Below are 21709 nucleotides of genomic sequence, written 5' to 3'. Positions count from 1 at the left end.
TCCGCCCAGCAGCCACCCTCGGGGTGGGACGTGAGGGTGGTGCGCTGCGAATGCCGCCTGTTTCCCGGAATGGGGCGCAATGTGGCTGGAATGACGGAAGCAGAGACCTGGGTGTCTCCGGGGAGCTTTCTCTGCGTTTTCTATCTCTTGCTAGTAACCTTTGATACACAAAGGTTTTGATCTTGAAGTCCAGTTTATCTGTTTTTTCTTTTGTTGCCTGTGCTTTTAGTGTCATTATTCAAGAAATCCTCGCCACGCCCAGTGCCATGAATGGCGCGCACGTTTGACTTGGACGGCTCTTTACCCCGCACATCAGTTGGGCTTCAGGAAAGATTTCTCTGTAATTAGCAAACTTCTAAAAAATTAACAAGCAAAATTCTGTGAGCCGCCGCAGTGGGCACAGTCTCACCTAAGTCTTTGTTTCTCTTCATGAGGAGGAAGAGGAGAGCCCAGGACACAGGAGGCCAAGCCTCACCTGGGGGCCCTGCAGCACACCCTGCGACCTAGGGGACGTCCCTTCCTTTTCCTGAGCCTCCCTTTCCCCTTCTGCGCTCTGCGGTCTGTCCCCGCTGTCTCCTCCCTGCCTCTCCACCCAAGCGGGCAGCATCCTGGTACACAAACTCTTCAAAGGCCTGGCCTCTGGGTGGAGAGCCTACCTTCCACCTGGGCCGTGAGTGAGAGGCAGGATGCCGGAAAGGGGAGACTCACGAGGGTGATGACGTCCCGGGCCATCGCGCGGCCCCCCGGAGCCCAGAGCAGGAAGTTGAGCAGGAGGCGCCTGGTCAGCTGTTGACAGGCAGGCGGCCTGGGGTCTCCCTCTCGACTCTCTTCAGCTGCCGCCAGCAAATTCCCGGCCGAGAGGGTTGGACTTCGGAGCAGCCTCCCGAGGTGGCTGAGCACCGCCTTCACCTCCACCTGGGAAGTGTAATTCAGAGGGAAGAGGTGTGGGAGGAGTCGGGCAGGCAGGGCTCTAGGATGACTTGGTGCTGTGAAGCAAGCCTCGGGAGAGGACCGGCGCCCGGGGAGGGCGGGCGGAGGCCGACCAGGTCTGAGCTTACACACGGCTCCCCACAAACCCAAACGGGCGTAATAGAAGTTTCTTGACTTTCTTTCGTCTTGCTCACTAAGCAGCCAGGGCACCATGCCAGGAATTGACTTTTTTTTGTATGAACGGAAATGGGTAAAAGTCCTCAGCAGAATGTAGTCAGATTTTTACATTGTGGGGAAAAGAACAAAAGACTCCTTGGAGGCTCACTCACTATCACGGCCCAAATCAGTGACAGCCGGGGGCACGCGGACCTCCCCCGGCCGGTGTTCCGGTAAGAACGGGCGCGCGCACCTGTTTTGTTTTAGACACTGGGACAGTCTGTTTATACATAGTCAAAGCTCAAGCAGAGGTCACAAGTCACATATTAATGGTGATTACAGGTCTGTGGATTTTTTTTTTTGCATAAAACATTTATTTCGTGCTGAGACCTCTGTCTGCTATAAGAATGTACACTGAGTGGTGACTTGGAAAACAAAACCAAACCTGAAAGCCATAGATCCCAAATGCCACATGGAACTCATGAATAGCTGTGTTCTGTCCTTTTCGAAAGAATACTTGAGCCCACTCAGAAAATTCCCATGACCAATTTTATGGATTTTGTGTGAGTCGTTTTTTTCCTGGAAGTTAAGGCCTCATTCAATGAAGTCTGTCATAAACTCCAGGACACTAGGAGTACTGTGTGAGCTATTCTGACCACAATACGAGACCGTGAGAAACTGCACCATGGGGCTCTTCCATGGAGGACGGCAGCGTCCCCTCCGCCTCCTTCCCCTGCCGGCATCTATGGGGGCCCAAGGCCACCCTGCCGGGGACCCGGGTCTACAGCAACGTCAGGGCGGCGCCTCCATATGCATCTTCCTGACTGGTGTTTGACACTGCCTTCCTCCCCTCTCTCTCATTCCAGACCGTCTCTCCCTTCGAATGCCTTCCTCACATGCAAGTCACTTGAGTGCTTCCTAATCTTTTCAGAAGAAAAATATAAGCTTTCTGTTCTAAGTATTACTTTCTATCCTGCATTATGAAACTTCATACACACAAGTAAAAAGGAAATAAAATGACTAACTCCACGATTCAAAGAGACTTGTTAAAAGTGAGGCTTAGTCCCTGTCCTCTGCTTTCTGTGCACTGTGAACACATCATCCCTGTCCACAACGTACTGTGTTTCAGAGTTTTCTCTTCACAGCGCCCTGGAAGCAGTTCACCATTACCTGTAGTATGTGTTCTGTGATAACAGAATGCTATTCTCTGGTTATAACGCACCACAATCCATTTAGCCAACATCCGTAGTATCGAAAATGCAGGCCATTTCCAATTACTGCCATTACAAACAATGCTGTAACGACCTTCTAGTAACATAAATCCTTTTCTGGCTCTAATTACTTCCTTAGGATAATTTCTAGAAGCAGAATGACAGAGTTAAACAGTATGAACCCTCACCTAATTCTTAAGGGTATACAGTTTTTTTTTGTTTTTATCATGGCTCAATTCAAAGTTAGCAAAAGAAGGTGAACACCGGGTGGTGGAGAACGTGGTTTGCAGAGCAAGGAGGGGCGTCTGCAGGCCGTGCACATCCCAGGCAGGGACAGCTGCTCCTTGCCCCCACCCCGATCCTGAACCTCAACGACGCTGGCCAAGCAGAGGTGACGGTTCCAGCCAAAGTATACTATGTGTGCAGTCCAGCGCCGCGATTTAATTATGCCTTTTAAGGCAAAGGCACAGATACTGTCAAACTCAAATCTTACAATAATCATGCTTTCAAAGGCAGTTCAGTTAGTTCAGTTTGTCAAGTCACCCAACAGACCATCAAAGGCATTCAAGCTCACAAAACCCAGGGGAGTGACCAGTTAAACGAGGGGAGCCCCCTTGCCCCCCAGGATGCCACACAAACCGGTGCCTCAGGTTGAGCACCGAGAAGATGCTCTGGGGTCATAAATGGATGCGCAGCGGCAGTCACAGGCAGATGGCTACCTCGGGTGAACGGCCAGGAAGGAGGCAGGCGTGCTGGCACTAAGCTACCCTGAGTAAGAATGATGCGTATGTTTTACCAAAACAACAACAAAAAGACCAGCTTCACTAGCAGAAAGATGTGCCAATGCAGAACCATCTAGAAAGTCACTCTTGTTGGACACTTCACTTCCCTGTACTTCAAAAGTCACCCTCTGTCATCTTCTAGGATGGATGTGGAATTTAACATACAACCTAGCAATTTAGCTTATACAGAATTAAATATAGAATGTATATCAAAAGGCTCTAGAAATCATCAGTGCTTCACCTATTTTAAATATTATTAAAAAATAAGACGAAAAATTAGGATTCTCCTTAGTTTAATGTGATATTTTAACAGGGAAGTTATAGCAGGCTTTCTTTTTAATCAGCTAGCAGTCCTTAAATACATGTTAATTTCTAAAAAGTTATTTTTGGTCCAAAATAATCACTAAATTTCAAATTCTTAAAGTCCCAAATTCTTTTCTTTCCTACCATGTAACATGCCTTTAAACAAGTAAACTATACAGATGTATCTGATTTGGTCTGCCTTTTTCAACCAACAGAAAACATCAAGCAAATAGAACTGCCCTCCACATAAAGAAACCTGCTCCCTTTAATTATTAAAATCGACACACAGCGCCGGTAGTTGAACTTTTAAAAACCAGCAGATAAATGTTTGCAAGGAAGGCGCCAATGCCTTTAATCAAAGCCCTGCTGCTGTTAATGACTATATGCCACACAAAGGAACAGCGGTCTTTGCCGCAGACGGTTAGCCGCTCCTGTACTTTGCTGCTCTGTTATTTAGGAAATGGCCAAGGCCTTTTTCAGAAGCTAAGTGGTTAATATCATGTGATTACTTTGGTAAGAGTTCTACACAAAGCCGGTAATGTGAGGATCTACTGACCCATCCAAGAAAGGATTAAGTTAAGACAGAGGCCGACACAGCCCGGCGGCTGATCGGAAAGAGGACGGTGCGCAGACCCCCGCACAGCGCCCCCTGCAGGGCGCGGCCCCGGGACAGGTGCGCCTGAAAATGGGTACGGACGGCAGCGGACAGAGAGAGAAAATGACCCAGGGGACAGAAGGGCTGACCCCCATCTCCTCAATGCCCCCCGGGAGAGCGGAGCGGTAGCACCCACCCCCAGCCCACCCATAAGCGCGGGAGCACCCCCCGACCACGGGCCCAGCACGCACGCGCTCGTCCAGGCGGGCGTCCACACGTGCACGCCGCGGGGCCTGCGGTTCAGTGAAGCCAAACCCTCTCTGCAGGGCCTCTTCCTGCAGGGTCCTTTCTGCCCCGAGAGATCCACCCTGAAGGGCACACGCCGTGGGCCCTGCCACTCACCATGGTCTGTGCTCTCTGCTGAGGCCCGTCGCCTGGGCTGGAGCTGAAGGCCAGGAGCCACAGCAGGGCCTCCGGGGGTTCCGCGTCGCCCACCGATGTCAGTAACTGCTCAGCCGCGATGTCAGCCCATCCTCCAAAGTGAGCCAACAGAAACCAGTTCTCAAAGGGGCCTCCGGAGGACCTGGAGCAGAACCAAGACACATGGCGGCTGGGCGGCTTCCTTTTTTTTTTTAGGTTCTTAAAGCAACTAACACTTGCAAATGGTTGGCTTCAATTGTTCTTATCTGCTGAAGTACAACTTGCAAAGGAATAAAAGTTAGATTCAGAGAAAGCTCACAGTGCCACCCTGAACTCATCAGAGGGCTTTCAAAGGCCTGCCTCTCAAAACCCCATGTTCCCTGAGGACCTAAGATATTTAAATCTTTACCTCCAGGGACCATGAGTGAGTGCAGGCCTCTGAGAAAGGAAGCTTCTGGCCCATGACCAGCAAGAATGATGCAAGATGAGAACCTGCAGGCTCGCAGCTCTGCCTTCTGCATGGCGGGCACAGCTGGGCTGCTGTGCAGAGTAGGGCCACCCATCCGCAGGGCAGCCACCCAGGGAGCCCAGAGCAAGAAAGGAGGGGCTCCCTGGGGTCCAGCTGGAGACCAGAGAAAGGATGCAGGCAGAAACACGCTCTGTTTCTTCTCTCACGGAACACAAGGTTCTGCTGTGTATTTTGGCGATCATGAATTTTTAATGAGCTGTATATTGTATTCTTTCCTGTCATCACTAATACATCAATGTTGAAAAGTTAAAGCTTTTGTGAAGCTATCCTGTCACTCGGGGAACCGGGAGATGCAAGAAAGAGTAGAATCTATCTGCTTAAGGTAAGGTACCCATTAATCTGCACGGTGACAGGCCTGGCAGTTTGACATCTCCCCTGGGAAAACAGAGCAGGAGCGGCCTGAGATTAAGTTAGAGCAGACTTTTCCTTCTGAACCGAGAAAGCTCCCGAAACAAGGAGAGCTCTGGGCCCCTGTGCAGTGCTCAGTCTTTGCTGAATGTGGGCGTGTATTCCTCTACTTGGCCTGTGGAATCCCCAAGCTCTAAGCACTGGCCCATCTCCCCTCGTCACTGCGTTCCTCCTGTCTGAGTCCTCCTTGAGAACAAGTGATGAAACGTTCTGAAATCTGGGCTGCAGAACAATGGAGAGAAAGGAAGGGGAGTATTATATTAGTCCTCCTCACTTGTCCCCACAAGGGGGGGCTGATGCCCCACCAGCCACGTGAGTGGTGGGCGGGGTTATGTCTCAAAAGCAAGGATCGGGGTCCATGGGGCGTCTTCCCTGTAGACCCCACAGACGAGTAAGCTGAGCAGCGGGGCTCACTCGTGCTCCCTGCTCCCAGGTGGGCATCACATCTGGATCAGGCAGGGCCCAAAGCTTGCCTGCAGAGATGGGCCCCGGTCACTCTTGTTTTTCTTAGAAGCTAAGTGTGCAAGGCAGTCCCATGTGGCTGGTGACACAGCGGCCTAAAGCTGCTCACAGACCCTTCCCTGCCGGTGGCCCCTGAAGTCTAGTTAGGGCAGAGCTAGGTCAGGCGGGAACCCATGAGGCTTTGGGTCTAGGTCCTGTTCTTCTCCAGAGACAGGCAGAGAGCGTGCACGGGGCGGCCAGGGTATGGCAGGTCGTTCACAGGGTTGGTGCTCTCATCCCCACTTAGCTGCCAGTTCTTCCTGTCTCTCCTACTGGTGAGAGTCTCGGTGTGGGGAGGAGTGAGTAGCTGACACTCAAAACTGCATCAGCAATGACACCGGCTACAGTCTGTGGCTCAGCAATACAGAGAATTTTAAGAAGGAAAAGCAGCCAAAGGAGCAGACATCCTAGTAGGCTAGATAGACAATGAGTAAAAGACTTGTACTCTAAAAGCAAGGAAATTAAGAGGAATGCAAAGGGCATTATGTTCCAGAGAACTTTGCAAAGTCTAAATGTGGAAGCTTCTAGAGAAATAATGCATATAACAGGGACCTGCTATCATAATGTTAGAAATTAATTTATGTTAGAATGGATTTTCTAATTTTAGACAAATTCTTATTACTAAGAGAAGGAAAAGAAGCGTTTCATCCTGCTGTGCAGGGGAGCTTGGAATGTCCTTCCCCAGAGAGGCAGAGAAGGCCGCAGGACCCAGAGGGGGGCCCTTCTCACCGTGCCGGGGGGCGCCGCTCTTCCTTAGTGTCTGTTCCTTTATTGTTTACGGTTGCATATGGCAAAGGCTAACACCAGCCCTCACGCGGAACAGCTTCTACACAAGTGTTTACACGAGCAGCCCATCGATCCTGAGCTGCCAGGAGCGGTCTGTGCAGCTCTGGGCCCCCTGCTTCTTACTCAGCAGTGTGCTCACCTGTGTGGGGACAGCCACAGACCAGGACGGGCAGACCTCCTTTTACTGCACTTCACAGAATACTGTGTGTTGTTTTTTTTAAACTGAAAGTTTGTGGCAACCCTGTGTTGAGCAAGTCTACCAGCGTCATTTTTCCAATAGCATTTGTTCGCTTCCTGTCTCTGTGTCACATTTTGGTAATTCTCACAGTATTTCAACTTTTCCATTATTATCATAGTTCTTATAAGGTGATATGTGGTCAGTGATCTTAGATGTCACTATTGTAATTGTTTTGGGGCACCACGAGCCGTGCCCATCTAAGACAGTGAACGTAACTGATGACCGCGTGTGTCCTGACTGCTGCGCCAGCCGGCCTTCCCCATCTCCCCCACTCTCCTCGGGTCTCCCTATTCCCTAAGACACAGCAACACCGAAATCGGGCCAATTAATAACCCCCAATAGCCTCTTACGTGTTCAAGTGAAAGGAGGAGTCACACATCTCTCACTTTAAATCAAAAGCTAGAAGCGATTAAGCCTCGTGAGAAAGAAAGCTGAGACAGGCCGAAAGCCAGGCCTCTTGCGCTAAACAGTCAGCCAAGCTGTGAATGCAAAGGAGAAGTTCCTGAAGGAAATGAAAAGCACTGCTCCAGTGAACACATAAATGATAAGAAAGCCAAACAGCCTTATTGCTGATGAGAAAGTTTTATCAGTTTGAATGGAAGATCAAACCAGCCACAACATTCCCTTAAACCAAAGCCTACTCCAGGGCAAGGCCCTGACTCTCTTCAATTCTACGAGGGCTGGGAGAGGTGAGGAGGCTGCAGAAGAAAAGTCTGAAGCTAGCAGAGGTTGGTCCATGAGGTTTAAGGAAAGAAGCCATCTCCGTAACATAAACGTACAAAGGGGAGGCAGCAGGTGCTGGCATAGAGGCTGCAGCCAGTCAGGGGAAGCCCTCACTCAGACACTACTGAAGACGGCCACACGAAACAGGTCTTCCATGCAGACAATATACTGTAAGAAGATGCCATCTAGGACTTCCATAGCTAGAGAGGAGAAATCAACACCTGCCTTCCAGGGACAGACCAGCTCTCTCGTTAGGGGCTAATGCAGCTGGTAACTTTAAGCTGAAGTCAGTGCTCATCTGTCATCCTAAAACCCCAGGGGTCTTAAGAGTTTTGCTCAATCTGCTCTGCCTGTGCTCTGTATACGCCAACAACAGAGCCTGGATGACAGCACATCTGTTTACAACATGTTTTACTGAATATTTCAAGCCCACATTGAGACCTACTGCTCAGAAAAAAAAGATTCTTTTCAAAATATTACTGCTTATTGACAACGTGCGTGGTCACCCCAGAGCTCTGATGGAGGGATGCAACGACACTAATGTTCTCCTGCCCGCCGATGCGACGTCCAGCCTGCAGCCCCTGGATCAAGGAGTTACTGTGATTCTCGAGTCTGACTATGTAAGAAATACATCTCATAGGGCTAGAGCTGCCTTAGACGTGGCTGCTCTGATGGATCTGGGCAAAGTCAGTTAAAACCTTCTGGAAAAGATTCACCATTCTAGATGCCATTAAGAACATTCGTGATTCATGAGAAGAGGTCAAAACAGTAGCATTAACAAGTGTTTGGAAGAAGGAGATTCCAGTCCCTCTGGATAACCTAGAAGGATTCAAGGACTTCAGTGGAAGTAACTGCAGATGTGGTGGAAACGGCAAGAGAACGATACGTGGAGCCTGAAGACGGGACCGAGCTGCTGCAGCGTCAGGACAAAGCTCTCAGGGACGAGGTGAAGAAAGTGCTTTCCTAAGATGGGCTCTACTCCTGGTGAAGGTGCTGTGTAGACTGTTGAAATGACAACACGGGATTTAGAATATGACGCAGACTGAGCTGAGAAAGCAGTGGCAGGATTTGTAAGGACTGACTCCAATCCTGGAAGTAGTTCTGCTGTGGGTAAAATGCTACTGAACTGCACTGCAAGCTAGAGAGAAACTGCAGCATTTGTGATAGGAGAGTCGACTGACGTGGCTGACTTCATGCTGCCTTTGTTTTTTGGTAGAGGTAAGGATTTGTTACTTGCAGCAAGTAAGGAGAACAGCAGGGATCCTTCCCAAAGCAGTGTCTCCGCAAACAGCAAAGCCGGGCAACGTTTAAACTAAGGGTACGTGCACGTTCGTGCTGTCTTGTTTTAAGAATTGCCGCAGCCACCCCGACCTTCAGCCACCAACACCCTGTCAGTCAGCGGCCATCAACGTCCAGGAAAGACCCTCCACAGCAAAAAGATTATGACTCACTGAAGGCTCAGAGGATGGGGAGTGTTTTTTATCAGTAAAGTATTCTTAAATTAAGTATATTGCGTTTTGCTTTTTTAGACATAACGCTATTGCACACTAAACAGACTACAGGGTAGTGTAAACATAACTTTCACATGCACTGGGAAAGCCAAACAGTCATGTGACTCGCTTCACTGCTGTGGTCTGGAACCAAACCTGAGCGATCTGGGAGGTGTGCTTGTAATGCCTTCAAAGGGAAGATAAGGATCCAGAGAAAGCATGTGTGAAACAGACCTGGGGGTCATCAGTGTTTGCTTACCCTTGAGTTTCGTCTTCAACTATTTCTTTGAGCATTTCGGAAATACGTTTCAGTGGCCGATGCCACAGTCCCTGTGGGATATCTGTGGGTGGAGAGAGTGATCAGAGAGGAGCTGAAGAAAACTCAAACCTATTAGAAATATCTGCAGCTGAGATCAGAAGACGTCTTTTCAGGGGAAAGCACTTAATTTTCCTGGTCCGTGGAACCCACTCCACCACTCCCAGGCCTGGAAAGAAAGACCTTCCAGCGATACACAGAGCTAAACTTCAAAGGCTCTCTAACTCAGGCACACGGGAGTAGACGAAGACTGCGCACAGGCGGCCCGCCCAAGGACTCAGAGCTGCTATGCTGCAGATGCCCAAGGTTTTTTTCTTTTCTACTCACCCACCCCTCGCTTCTGTCACTGATAATCTGTGATTTCAAAATACATGGGAGACTATAATTAAATAGTCAACAAGGAATTAGAAATGAGCTGACCAACTGTTTTTCTATGATTGTGATGAATTTAGAACATAATTTCAGGTTTACAGTTAAAAAAAGGCCAGAAAAAAAAAATAACACGGGTACCATACAGACAAATGTCTTTTCCTAAGGTTTGCTGGTTTCACAATTATCCCATGGTTTTAAACACTTCTGAGCATGTATGTATCTGTAGTTCTAAACAACATCTGACAAAGGTTATCACATTTCATGCGTGATAGTCTGTAATTAAACACACAAGAAAGATAACGTAAGTGGAGTAACCACTGCCAGATTAAAGATTAAAGAATCATGAATTCTCTCTGTCCCTCTTCTGAATTCCTGTAACTCCTGATCTGCAGCCTTCGAAGGCATTTTCGTTTTCTTCTTTTCATTAGTTGTTCACATACTTACTTGATGTCTCCGTCACTGTAGCTCCTGGATAGCCAGGGCTCGGAAGTGATTCGTCCTTTATGCCGCTGACTTCACAGCAGGCACAAAGTCAATTTCTGAACAGGATACCCCGCTGTTAAGCACACCTCAACTCTGGGAACGTGACGTTATTGTTTGCAGAAGTAACATGCAGAAAACTCTTCCGGGAACCCGCACAGGAGGGCCCTGTACTTGTGCTTGAATTTAACTTACTGATTTATTTGTGGACGTAAACCTCAGAGAGTCACACAAGGGAAAGGTACCTAGGCTGAGTTCATGCCCACACGCCACCTTAGCCTTTTGTTTAGATTTCCAAACTTAAAAAATAACAACTCTAGTACTTTCTCTGGAGCTCATGCAGCCGCTCACACAGGCTGACCGCAGGCTTTGCTGACCCGACTTAGGCTGTGAGGCGTGCTCCTGGAAAGTGAATGACTGACCTTCCCATCTTGTTATTAAAGTTTTTCCACCATATTCCCACAGGTTAAGTTTCACGAAACTGCTGACCAGAGACCCCAGCAGGCCTGTCACCACCCCCACCTCCAGTGCCTGAGAGGACAGGGTCAAGTGGGTCACTCTGGGAGAGAAGCTGCATCTTTTAGAAAAAGGAAGAGGAATTTAGATTTTGTAAAATGCCCTGAAACTTTTTGAATCATCTACTTTCCTCAAAAGAATCTACTTACACAAGCCTTAGAAAAAAGGCAGGCAAAGAAAGGCATAAAAAGAAAATACTATGGGTCCTTTTGCTCTTTCCTTCCATGGTCAGATAAAATGCCTCCTTCCACGGCAGAGTCTGGGCTTGTGTTAGTGTTGCCTTTCCTTCCGATTTCAGGTTTTAGAGGGGAAGGATGTCTGCAGTCTCTGTTTCTCAAATATTTCCTGAACACGAGCTCACAGGCATGTTAACAAATCAGCACCTGCTGAATCAGGGCAGAAGCATCCCTGCCCCAGCGTCCCCACACCCACGTCTGGAGATGGCCTCTGGAAAGCTGGCGAGTGCAGTCAGAGAGGCTGTGGTCCAGTACACTTACTGAACTCTTTCAAAGGCCTTCCCTTGGCCTGGCTGGGAGAAATTTCCCGTTCACTCATCATTTTATCTTTTCTTTTGCAACAAGGGACATGGAGTAGAAAGAATGAAATACAAATAGACGTACTGTGAATTCCAAGTCAGCCAAGTCTCAGCCTGCCCCTGGCGTCCCGGTGGATCTGGCTAGCACCAGCAGAGGCCTGTGTTTTCCGGAACACAAGCCTATCACAACCCAGCGAGGGGCTGTGTTTTTTCCTTTTTTCTTTCTTTCCATAAATGAGCATAACTGGGAAGAGTCAAGCAAATTCTCATCAAAATCCACAGAATGTGAGCCCCTGAGAGCTCAAAGGGATATTGGAGATGACCGATTTCATCTCCCTTGTTCTGGAGGTAAGGAGCTGGGGGGGAAGGGTTGTGGTTTATCAGTGTATTTTCCCAGAAGTTACTTTAATATGGGCAGAATCAACCTTCACGTACCTTTCGGGCGTTGGAGTAACACCATGACAAGAGATGGAGAAGCATAAGGAAAGTAGGTCTTGAGTGCAAACTTCGGCTACGAGAGAATCAAAAATTCAAAACTGCATGAACATTAGGATTGGAAGAGGTGTTAAGAAAATACAAAATCTTGCATCCTCTGCCCCCAAACGACCGACTGGTACTTATGTGATCAGAATGTTTTCTTAAACGTTAAAGAAAAAAGATGCTTCTAATAATCCTGTAAACATGTGACAGAAAAATAAGGCTTTTAAAGTCACCTTCTGGGACTTAAGAAAAACGAAGTTATGCTCCCGATGTCTTTATATCAGCTCTTTACCTCACATGAACCCAGTTATACACATAAATCCTCTATTTAAGTCAGTGTTTCCAAGGCAGTTGTGAGATGGTTTTTTGACAACCAAAAAAAACACTAAAACAACAATGGTGCCCACAGTACTCTGACAGCCAAGGTGCTTTCGCCATCCATACCCTCAGAAGGCGCAGAAGCTTTGAAGTACTTTTGTAAAAAGTTGAGGTAAAACTGATAAGCAGTGGAGTGCTAGGGCTTTGAGCGTACAATCTGATGAGTTCTGGTAAATGTGTAAATCCCACGTGACCAGCGGTTCAGTCAAGACCCAGAGCCTTTTGGTCACCCTACAAGGGTCCCTGGTGGGTGTTAGTCAACCCCTCCACCTCGACCTTGCAACCAATATTTTTATTTTGCCGAGAGAGATTAGTTTTGCATATTCTTGAATTTCACAGAAATAGAATCATAAGAGTATGTACTTCTTGCTTCTTTGGCTCCACATGTTCTTTTGAGATTTATCCATGTTACTGTGTATAAGCAGTTATTTTCTTTTTGATTGCTTAGAAGTAGTCATTGTATGAATACACCATAATCTATTCATTCTCCCACTGATGGGCGTTTGGGTTGTTTCCAGTTTGGGGAGAACTATGAATAAAGCTGCAATTAACATTCATATTTATGTCTTTCTGTGGACATGTGCTTTCATTTTTCTTGAGTAAATACTATAGGAATGGAATCACTAGGTTGTAGAGTAAATGCTTGTTTAACTTTATAAAAAACTGCTCCCATCAGCAATTTATGAGAATTCCAGTTGCTTCACATACTTGCCAACATTTGATATGTCAATCTTACTAATTTTAGCCATACTCATGGGTGTGAAATGTTACCTTATGGCTTTCCTGTTCATCTGCCTGACACAAGTGATGTTGAAAAATTTTCACATGTTAACTGCCAACTTACACATATTTTTTGATGTGTGTATTCAAGGCTTTTGCCCATTTTTAAAAACTGAGTTGTTTCTTATGTTCTCGAGTTTCAAGAGATCTTTATATATTCTGGACCAGTCCCCAGTTAGATATATATTGAAAATAATTTCCACCTGCTGTTGGATTGTTTTTGCATTTTCTTAAGGACATCTATCAAAGAACAGAAGTTTAAAGTTCTGATGAAGTCTAATTTACCCATTTTTCTCATATGTTAGTGCTTTTCTGCATTTCTTCTAAGAAATCTTAAGATTATCCCAACATCAAAAAAGAGATTCTCCTTGTTTACTTTTATGGGCTTTATAGTTTGAACATTTATTTTGAAGTCTATGATCCATCTCTAACCAATTTTTGTGTATTGTGAGGTAGAGGTTCATTTTTGACCACTTGGATAACCAGTCGTTCCAGTACCATTTGTTAAAAATTTTCCTTTCCCCATTGAATTGCGTTGGCATCTCTGTCAAAAATCAGTTGACCGCATATGTATGGGGTCTACTTCTGGACACTGTTCTGTCCCACCAATATATGTCTGTCCTACCAATATATGTCTGTCCTTTTGCCAATACCTCACTGTCTTGGTCTTGATGACTGCAGTTTAAAGTCTTGAAATCAGGTAGTGTGAATCCTGTGGGGATTTCTGTTTGTTTGTTTGTTTGCTTGGTTTTTCAAAATTGGCTACTGTCGGTCCTTTGCATTTCCAGGTAAGTTTTATAATCAGCTTGTCGATCCCTGTTTTGCATCTGTCTACTTCTCTTTTCACTTCTGTCAGTTCTCGCTTTGTGTGTTTCAGAACCCTGTCATTGGGCACATACCCACTTGTAGTTGCTATTTCTCCGGATGAACTGACTACTTCACCATTATAAAACGTCCCTCTTCTTCTCCGGTCACACTCCTGATCTTGAAACCTAATCCAGGAGCCACACCAGCTTTCTTGTGCTCATTTACATAGCACAACTCTTCCCTTCTTCTTACTTTAATCTACCTGGGTCTTTATTATTAGAATGTGTCTCTTGAAAACAACATATAATTGGATTTTCATCCAGTGTGATGTATTTGCTTTTTACTAGTATATTCAGTTAATTTCCACTTAGTTTTTGTAATTAATGTACTTGTAGGCATATTTAAGTTCATCTTTTGATATCAGTTTCTTTTGTTCCTCTGGCAGCCCACAGCTCTGTCTTTTGACATTTCAAGTCAATCAAGATTGTGCCTTGAGTTCTGGCCCCTTGACCCCACTCAGACCCCCTCCTACCCCTCACGTGAGAGCCCTCAGGGAAAAGTCAGAATACCCAACATGGTTTCCTTTTTCAAGGGCTGAATCCCCTCCAGTTTTTATCTGCTTTTTGGGTTGCTCTCCAATAACTTCAAATAGTTTTTTAAAATATTTTCCCCAGAGTTTATAATTTTTATCCGTGGGAGATTCAGGCTGGTACATTCCACTACTGGAACCAGAACATGCACTGATTTGCTGTTTGCACTGACCACTGTGTGAGCTCAGGGAAAGCAGCTTGTCATGACAACCTCAAGTTTTTGCCTCCTAGTCCAGTTGGGCACATTGATGGGGCCGCACTGTGCTCTCCAAATAAAACAAGGGTGAGGGAAAGGATAAAAGGAGAATGAAAAGCACTGAAGATAAACATTTCTGACAATGGGAAAGAATGTGGATTAATGGGATTCCTCATAAAGTGCTGGGGGGAACGTAGATTGGCACAACCACGTATGAAAACAAGTTGGCAGTTATCTGCCGAAGCTGAACCTCTGCGTGCCTAATAACCAGCACGTCCACGCCCAAGTATATATCCCAGGATGTTTGGAGCAACGCTGTTTATAGAAGGAAACAGAGTCTGGAAGTAGCCCAAATGCCCACCACCAGGAAGATGGCTACATGGCGGTGCACTTTGCGAACAGAGAACAGAGTGGCAGCAACGCGCACCTCAGCCACACAGCACAGAGCGATCCTGGGCACGTGCTGCTGGAAAGGCTGCACAGCGTGCGACTCTGGTTTGCTGTGTTTTATAGAGCGCAACAACAATCACTAGAAAACCTGGTTTAACAAATCATATGTATGTGATCAAACTATTTTCAAAAAAAGCAAAGGGATGATAAACATAAAATTAAGACAGAGGTTACCTGGGGGGAGAAAGTCAGGGCGAATGGGTACAAGGCAGTTACCAGGAGAGTTATCCATGTACCCTGCATACGTGGAAGTAGGCCAGCTTTTGCTTGGATGTTGGGTTAGTAGATGTTCATCTGATTAATGATGAATCCACGGATAAACAAATAAAACAAAGAAAGAAAAGACACGCATGGACCCAAAAAGAAAAGAGAGTCAGGCATGGACCAAACAGGACAGAGCGGGTCATGCATCAGGGATTATGATTAACCTAAAAAGGCGCACTCAAGACGGCAGGGGGCTGATGAAGAGAATGGCTGTCAATTAGGAAGTCAGGCAACCAGGAACAGCCCCAGGAAGTGACATAATACACATGCACGAAGGCACCTGCAAAGGTGAGAGCTGCCGCTCTCGCACCCTGAGCCCAAGGTGGGAGTGATGAATTCCTGCTTCTCTCTGGACCCTTGCCCTGCCTCCACCAGACCCAGTCTGTGCTCCCCAGACACATGTAGCCCGGGCAGGGTACTGTTCTAAATTAAAAGTGACTGTAACTCCTGTACAACCAGTCCAAGTCTCAAATGCCAAACCCAACAACGCGACTCGGAGCAAAGCTGACAGGGAAACAGCCTCAAGTGAAGGGCATGGAGCAGCTCATCTCTCACCCGCGTCCACCACCCACCCCAGGTGTGTTCCAGGAGCCAGAGACAGGTTCTCCAGAGGTCAGCTCCTAATTAGGAATACAAGAATGTTCAGGGAGGATAAAAGATATTTATAGTTATGCCTCAAAATAGGTGTGAGGGCCAGCCAGTGCCTTTCAGCAGAGCTCTCCTCCCGAATTCCAGGCTGGTTCCATTGATAATGTTGTTTGCTACAGTCTAGCGAACTTCCCTAGGGAGAGAGAGGATGGAAAAACTACACCATAAATATTTATCGTTGCCTTAAAAAACAGAAAAAGCTGCTAAAACCTGGGAGGTTTCTCAGCGTAGAGGTATGTGGGATTTTATTAGAGCCAAGCACCAGAGCACTGCTCTCCTAAGTCAAACCGCAGGAAGCATCACAAGGGGCCATGACAGCCCGCACAGGAAGCTGCAGGGGACCCAGGCACTTGAACAGGCAAGGCACCACAGAGCCATTAGGTAGGTCTGTGGCCATCAGAAGTACAGGCCAGTTAAAATGCCCAAAGGTGAAAGCTCTCTGGCAGGAAAGGCTCCCGTTCCGCACACAGTCACGCTAACTGGTCAGCTGCCTCTGCAGACGGGCCCCAGGGTGCAAGTCTTCCCGCAGGTCCCCAGGCCCGGCGTCTCGCTTACTGATTGGTCCCACTCACACCTATTCCCAGCTCCTCCTCTACAATTACTCAAATCCTTCCTTGTCACTCACTACCTCCTTCTCTTCTGGAATCCGACTGACGTTTAGGTCTCTGATATGAATAGAAACTGATGGTTAAGAACGCCCAGTACTGCTCTGTAATAAGTGAGATTTCCTTCCTAGCACACGGCATACAGACACACGGCGTACAACACAGGGCCCAGGAGACGCATCCCCTGGGGCGGCGCCCGCTGCCCTGACAGAGTTCCCTGCACGACAGCAGACAAATGCTTCTGGGTACCAGGACATGGGACGGATGGGGACCATCTTGATTTTTTTCAATTAAAATGATTTTACCTTTGGTGGGGCATTCATTTGGAAGCTTTCTTCATGAACAAAGCAGTCTATCAAAATCACTGGAAATAAAGTGCCCCTTTCTGGTGATGAGTCAAATGCTCTTAACAGGCTCTTTCTCTTTGGGGGAATGAATATTACCTGCAGCATAACAAACCTGCTGGTTTTCTTTTTCCAGAGCTTCTACAAAGCATCGTGTGAACACCTGCATCGCGGCCAGTACTTCTGGGGCTCCCTCGGTTTCCAGGAGTGCGTACCTGAGCAATGCAAAGCCAGATCACAGCACATTTAGTGATTAATCTGGCAACCATGTGAACCTGAACACATAAAAGGGAAAAATGGTAACATTCTTTCTGTGCCAGAAGCTTCAGCGGTACCTCAAGTCATCAGATTTCAGTCCTTGCATGAGAGCAAGAGAAAACTGTCATTCCTTTTTCTAAAGACTTTGTTTAAAATTGTAACGTGCAGAGCGCTCTTTCTTGGTCTTTAAATTATTAAGCACTTGGTACCCCTTCCCCGCGGGCCTGGAATGCTCTTTATAAACATTTGTGCACCGTATGCATGGAAATGCAACATCCACAGAACTTTTGCTCTTGCAAATGGAGAAACAGGTGCCCAAAGGGTTAAAACGGCTCAGTCAAATCCACCCAGCAAAGTGGTGGAAGAATCTGTGTGTTTCTGGTTTGATTTCCATGCACTTTCATACTAACTTTTCTTTATGTGTGTTAAACAAGCAAACAAACATCAATTCAAACTTTGCTAGCTTTAAACTAAAAACAGCATTTTGACTTACTTCTATGCTCATTTGGCTTAAAGTTAGTATGTTTCAAGATCAACCCAAGGGCTGGGTTATTTGCTATTGTAAAAATTCCTTTCCCCAGTGTCTGCTGTCTGCCCTGGGGCCTCTGCTTCCTGAGTGCAAGGGGGATGGGACAGAGGGCAGATATCATGGCAGCACCAGGACCCAAGAAAGAGGCTGGAAACCCCGCCCCACGGCAAGCTCCCTGGGAGGGGTCCGGCCCCCCACTGACTGTCAGCCATAACCCGACCTGGTGTCCAGGGGTCTCCTCATCTCTCACCCTTGTAGATCCAGTGCACTTACCAAGAAGTACTGGTATTTGCAGAATAGAAATGAGTGTGTTGTAACATGCATAGCTGATTTTGCCTTTCAGAAGAGCTCTGTTAAGAATGGCATTATATACTTTTATTTTTGGTTTTCCTTAGCTTGAAAATCCTTTAAAAAGATTGGTCAGCCCTCCTGTGGTGAAGGGAGTACACTGCTACCCTTTATTCTGAGTTGAGAAAAATCCCACATGAATATTCAATAATTTAAAATTGAATTAAATTCTGCTTTTCCACCATTATTATTAGAACTTTGAAAGATTTTAAAAAGATAGTCACCTTAATTCTTAGGCATTGGCTTTTAAATATACACTGACATTTAGTTTTACCAAAAAGCTCAGAGGGGTTAGATGGAATCAGAAACAATCTCCCCATGCACACCCAGAGACTAGCACAGAAGTTTATATTCATATTTGGAAACTGAACTTACTTAGACCAACTATGAGCAGAAACAGCACAATATTTACCTGAACATTTCATCTACGACTCTGAATATGGCAGGGTGGCAGGCTGCTTCAGGCTGTAAAGGAAAAGACCATGAGAAAGTAAAATATCAGAAGCATTTCATTAATAATGACTTGCTTGCGTCAGGTAAATGAGCCGTCCAGAACAGCTGGTGTCTAGAAAATGGGTATAGATTCCTTTGGGTTAGAAAAAGGAACCACCAGCTCATGGCAAACGCCCTGCATGTAGTTCTCTTGGGGCAAGGGGATTACAGGCAACCTTAGTTTCTTCTTTACCCTCCTATATGTTCCACAGTTTCTACAATAAGCCCATATAATTGGGAAAAAAGAGTCAATAAATATCATGGAAAATTAAAAATGCCTTCTACCGGTGTGCTGGAACACAGACATACAGCCTGCCTGTGTTGCTACTTTTACATAATATCCCTCGTGGGTCTGACCGCCTCACATGACTTACAAGTGCCTCAGAATCAGATGTGGGCCTGGTATCTGTTCATTCCTGCTTGTTAGGAAATGAGTATACAATTATTTAGAATTATCATTGAGGGAGGCAGTGACCACCATCGTGCCGGACTAAATAATGCCGTATCGTAGTGCATTATGAATTTGGCAGCTTAAATTATTTAGGGTAAAAAGAGAGTTAACGAAAATAAAGATACCATCATCTTGCACAATGACAGCAATCTGATTTAACCCACGGATATTTCTGTGACAGGTTTTGGTGGTTTAGATTTGCAGAAGCTGACCTACTGTGGCCTGGGTGGGGCGGCAGTGGGCCTGACCCAGGTTCCATAGCCTTTAGGCCCATAGCTTAAAGCTCAAAGCACGGGGACTAAGCCAGAGGAAAATGACACTTGTGGTCTAAAACGGACATTCTACAGTCGCATCCAAATGTCAGCGAATTAGGCTCTAAAGGGAATTTCTTCAAGTCATATTGAGCTTGATATAACTAGCTTTGGGAAACATTTTTTTCATACCACCTCATCAAGGAAGAGAGAAAAGAGAATACGCTTTGCCTCTCAAGTTTTCTAGACCAAGCCGAAGAAAGAATGGTGCCTGTCTGCCCAGACTTTCTTATCCACACCCTTCGGTGCTGGTGGCTCGAGTTGTAACACTGAACGTGTGCCATCTAGTGCTCACGTGCCGCCACTGCAGGCTGTCACAGAAGGCTCCAGGCAAGGGCACGGCCACTTGTTAAACTGATGGGATAATTTCCTTTCATTTGAAGAGACAGATTTGTGATTTGAAAGTCACAAATCTCTACTCTTTAAGTAGAGTAATCCACACTCCCTAATCCTTCACTGATGGCCATTTTTGTCTTAAAAAACCCCAACAACAACTAAAAATTCTTATAAGTTATGTACTCGAGAAAGTAACTCAGCAGAGCCATGGTTCAACAGAAGAGGGGCAGAATATTTCTTGGCTTTAATTTCCCTGCTTCTCAGCCTCACTATAAATAATAACAATTATTAATATATCACTAGATATATGCCCAGAAAACATCATCAAAGTTTGTATGTATTCATAACGGAAAAAATCAAACCAGAAGGGAAAAGCAAACTGTACACCTTGAAGAAATGTGATTCATCAAATTTGCCAGACCAATTTTTCAGTTTCATATACAGACAATACGGCTCTGGTATGAGAGTGTGTAAGACCAAAGAACACTGTCATGTGCCCACAGACAGATACCCAGAGCCTGAAAATGCAGGCAGAAAATAAGACTAATATTGAAAATGGTACAACAGAACAATTCCTTTTGTTCTAAAGTCTTAACTACTCCAGAGCCACTCTATGAATTTGATGCTAGTAGAAAACCATTCAATACTGATTATAGGGATTTCCAAATGGCAAAAAAGAAGTCTGATCCAACGTGTAGAACAGGGCTACCGTGGAAAGCAAAGGGAAAGCAACGGAGTTCTAACTCAGTCTGTTGAAAAAGGACTGGAGCCTGGACATACTTTTCTTTGACGCAGTGTTTTCTAGCAGAACAGCGCAATCAGATGTCGTAAACGTCTCCAGACTGTGTGGAATCTGCCTGTTCCCTACATGCTGACGGCCTTTCCTCTTATTCTGTCCAAATATTTCAGACCTTTGGTTGCTCTCAACCTGTTTCCACATCCTGTTTTCGCTTTTAAAACGGGTAAGATGCCGGGAGGAAGGGGAACCCCACTGAAGCAGCAACGGCGGAGATCTGATTTAAAACCAGTCTCCCCGGCCACTCCCGAGCCGTGAGCAGCTCTTTCGCGTCGGCAGCCTTCACTGACGGTTTCAGACTGAGACTCTTTGCACTTCCCCAGCACGTAATTCAGGGTCAGTGAGCCCCCTCATGAAGCCCGGAGCGCTCACAGGCCAGGCGTGCGCCCCGCTGACGGCAAATCGCAAAAGCCGACTTAAGCTGCTTTTCTTATCAAGGGACTCCTCCAAATAGAATTAAAGTCTTAATGTATGCTTCTTTGGAAGCCATAAATTCCTCCCCTAAATCTTTACAGCATCCACGTGAGGGAAGAGGCAAACATTTAACCCCTCTGTGTCCTGTTTTACTTGTAAAACGGAACCCTACAGGAACGCAACAGGCCACTCTGCAACCCAGAACTCTGGAGAAGCCCCACAATGCAGGCAGTTATCTTTTCTATTAAAACGAGGACAGAAAAGAAAACCTTTCTTGGGTTCCATCTGTTTGTCTGTTTTTCTCCATCCTACTAAAAGCTGTTCCTTCTCAAGCTCTGCTCCCCTCCGTCTGGCCTAATGACTTCCAACTACAGAGTACTTCAAGTCGAGGGAAACTATGTCAGTCACCAGGAGCCCATCGGTAACAAGAGTCTGCCCTTCTTCCCTCCCCTCCCGCTGCCTTCACTAAATGTCAGAGGATGAACAGAAGATGATGGCGCACTGCGGACCCCGGCTTCCTTTCCTTATGGGCCAGACTGTTCTGGGGTGTGCATCCCTTCCCATCTCTCACAGCTACCCAGAACTGCACTGCTTTACCTTCTCTCTGCCTAGGACAGCCCCTTCCCATCCCTCAAAAACACAAAGGAGGACTAAGTCAGCACCAAGAAGTACGCAGCAGCTGGGCTCTCTAGGCCTGCGTCGTGCGGGAGGTGAGGGAGAGGCCGGCTTGTCACACTGTTCCGTGAACTGTACATATGACATTGACGCTCGCTCTCTGTCCTTGGTGTCTAACCTGTGATTTTCCTCCTAATGCATCAACAATCATTACAAGGCCACCTGCCACTTGAAAGAGGCCTGAGAGCACAGATGAACAGAATTCGCAGGAAGAAATCTTTCCTTTTTTGTATCATTTTCTAATTCTCTGTATGTGTGTGAGACAG

General features: G+C 46.4%; 1 protein-coding gene across 7 annotated transcripts in view; it reads right to left on the bottom strand.

The window, feature by feature from the left end:
* Nucleotides 1–21709, bottom strand: part of FANCC (FA complementation group C) — a 182723-nt gene that overhangs the window by 3796 nt on the left and 157218 nt on the right. For 6 of the 7 annotated variants that reach the window (XM_074363067.1, XM_074363063.1, XM_074363061.1 and 3 more), the window contains 6 exons: nt 18381–18433; nt 16949–17048; nt 11727–11802; nt 9332–9413; nt 4380–4560; nt 709–915 (listed from right to left, as the gene is read on the bottom strand). In XM_074363067.1, the coding sequence (XP_074219168.1) occupies nt 709–915; nt 4380–4560; nt 9332–9413; nt 11727–11802; nt 16949–17048; nt 18381–18433 (699 nt within the window). Of the gene's footprint in view, nt 1–656; nt 916–4379; nt 4561–9331; nt 9414–11726; nt 11803–16948; nt 17049–18380; nt 18434–21709 lie in introns of all 7 variants that reach the window. The other variant, XM_074363066.1, reaches the window with a different exon arrangement.

The sequence above is a fragment of the Camelus bactrianus genome, chromosome 4 (assembly GCF_048773025.1).
Source record: "Camelus bactrianus isolate YW-2024 breed Bactrian camel chromosome 4, ASM4877302v1, whole genome shotgun sequence".
NCBI classification, from domain to species: Eukaryota; Metazoa; Chordata; class Mammalia; order Artiodactyla; family Camelidae; genus Camelus; species Camelus bactrianus.
Note: the sequence above shows the minus strand (reverse complement) of the source record. Positions and strands in the feature narration are given on the sequence as shown.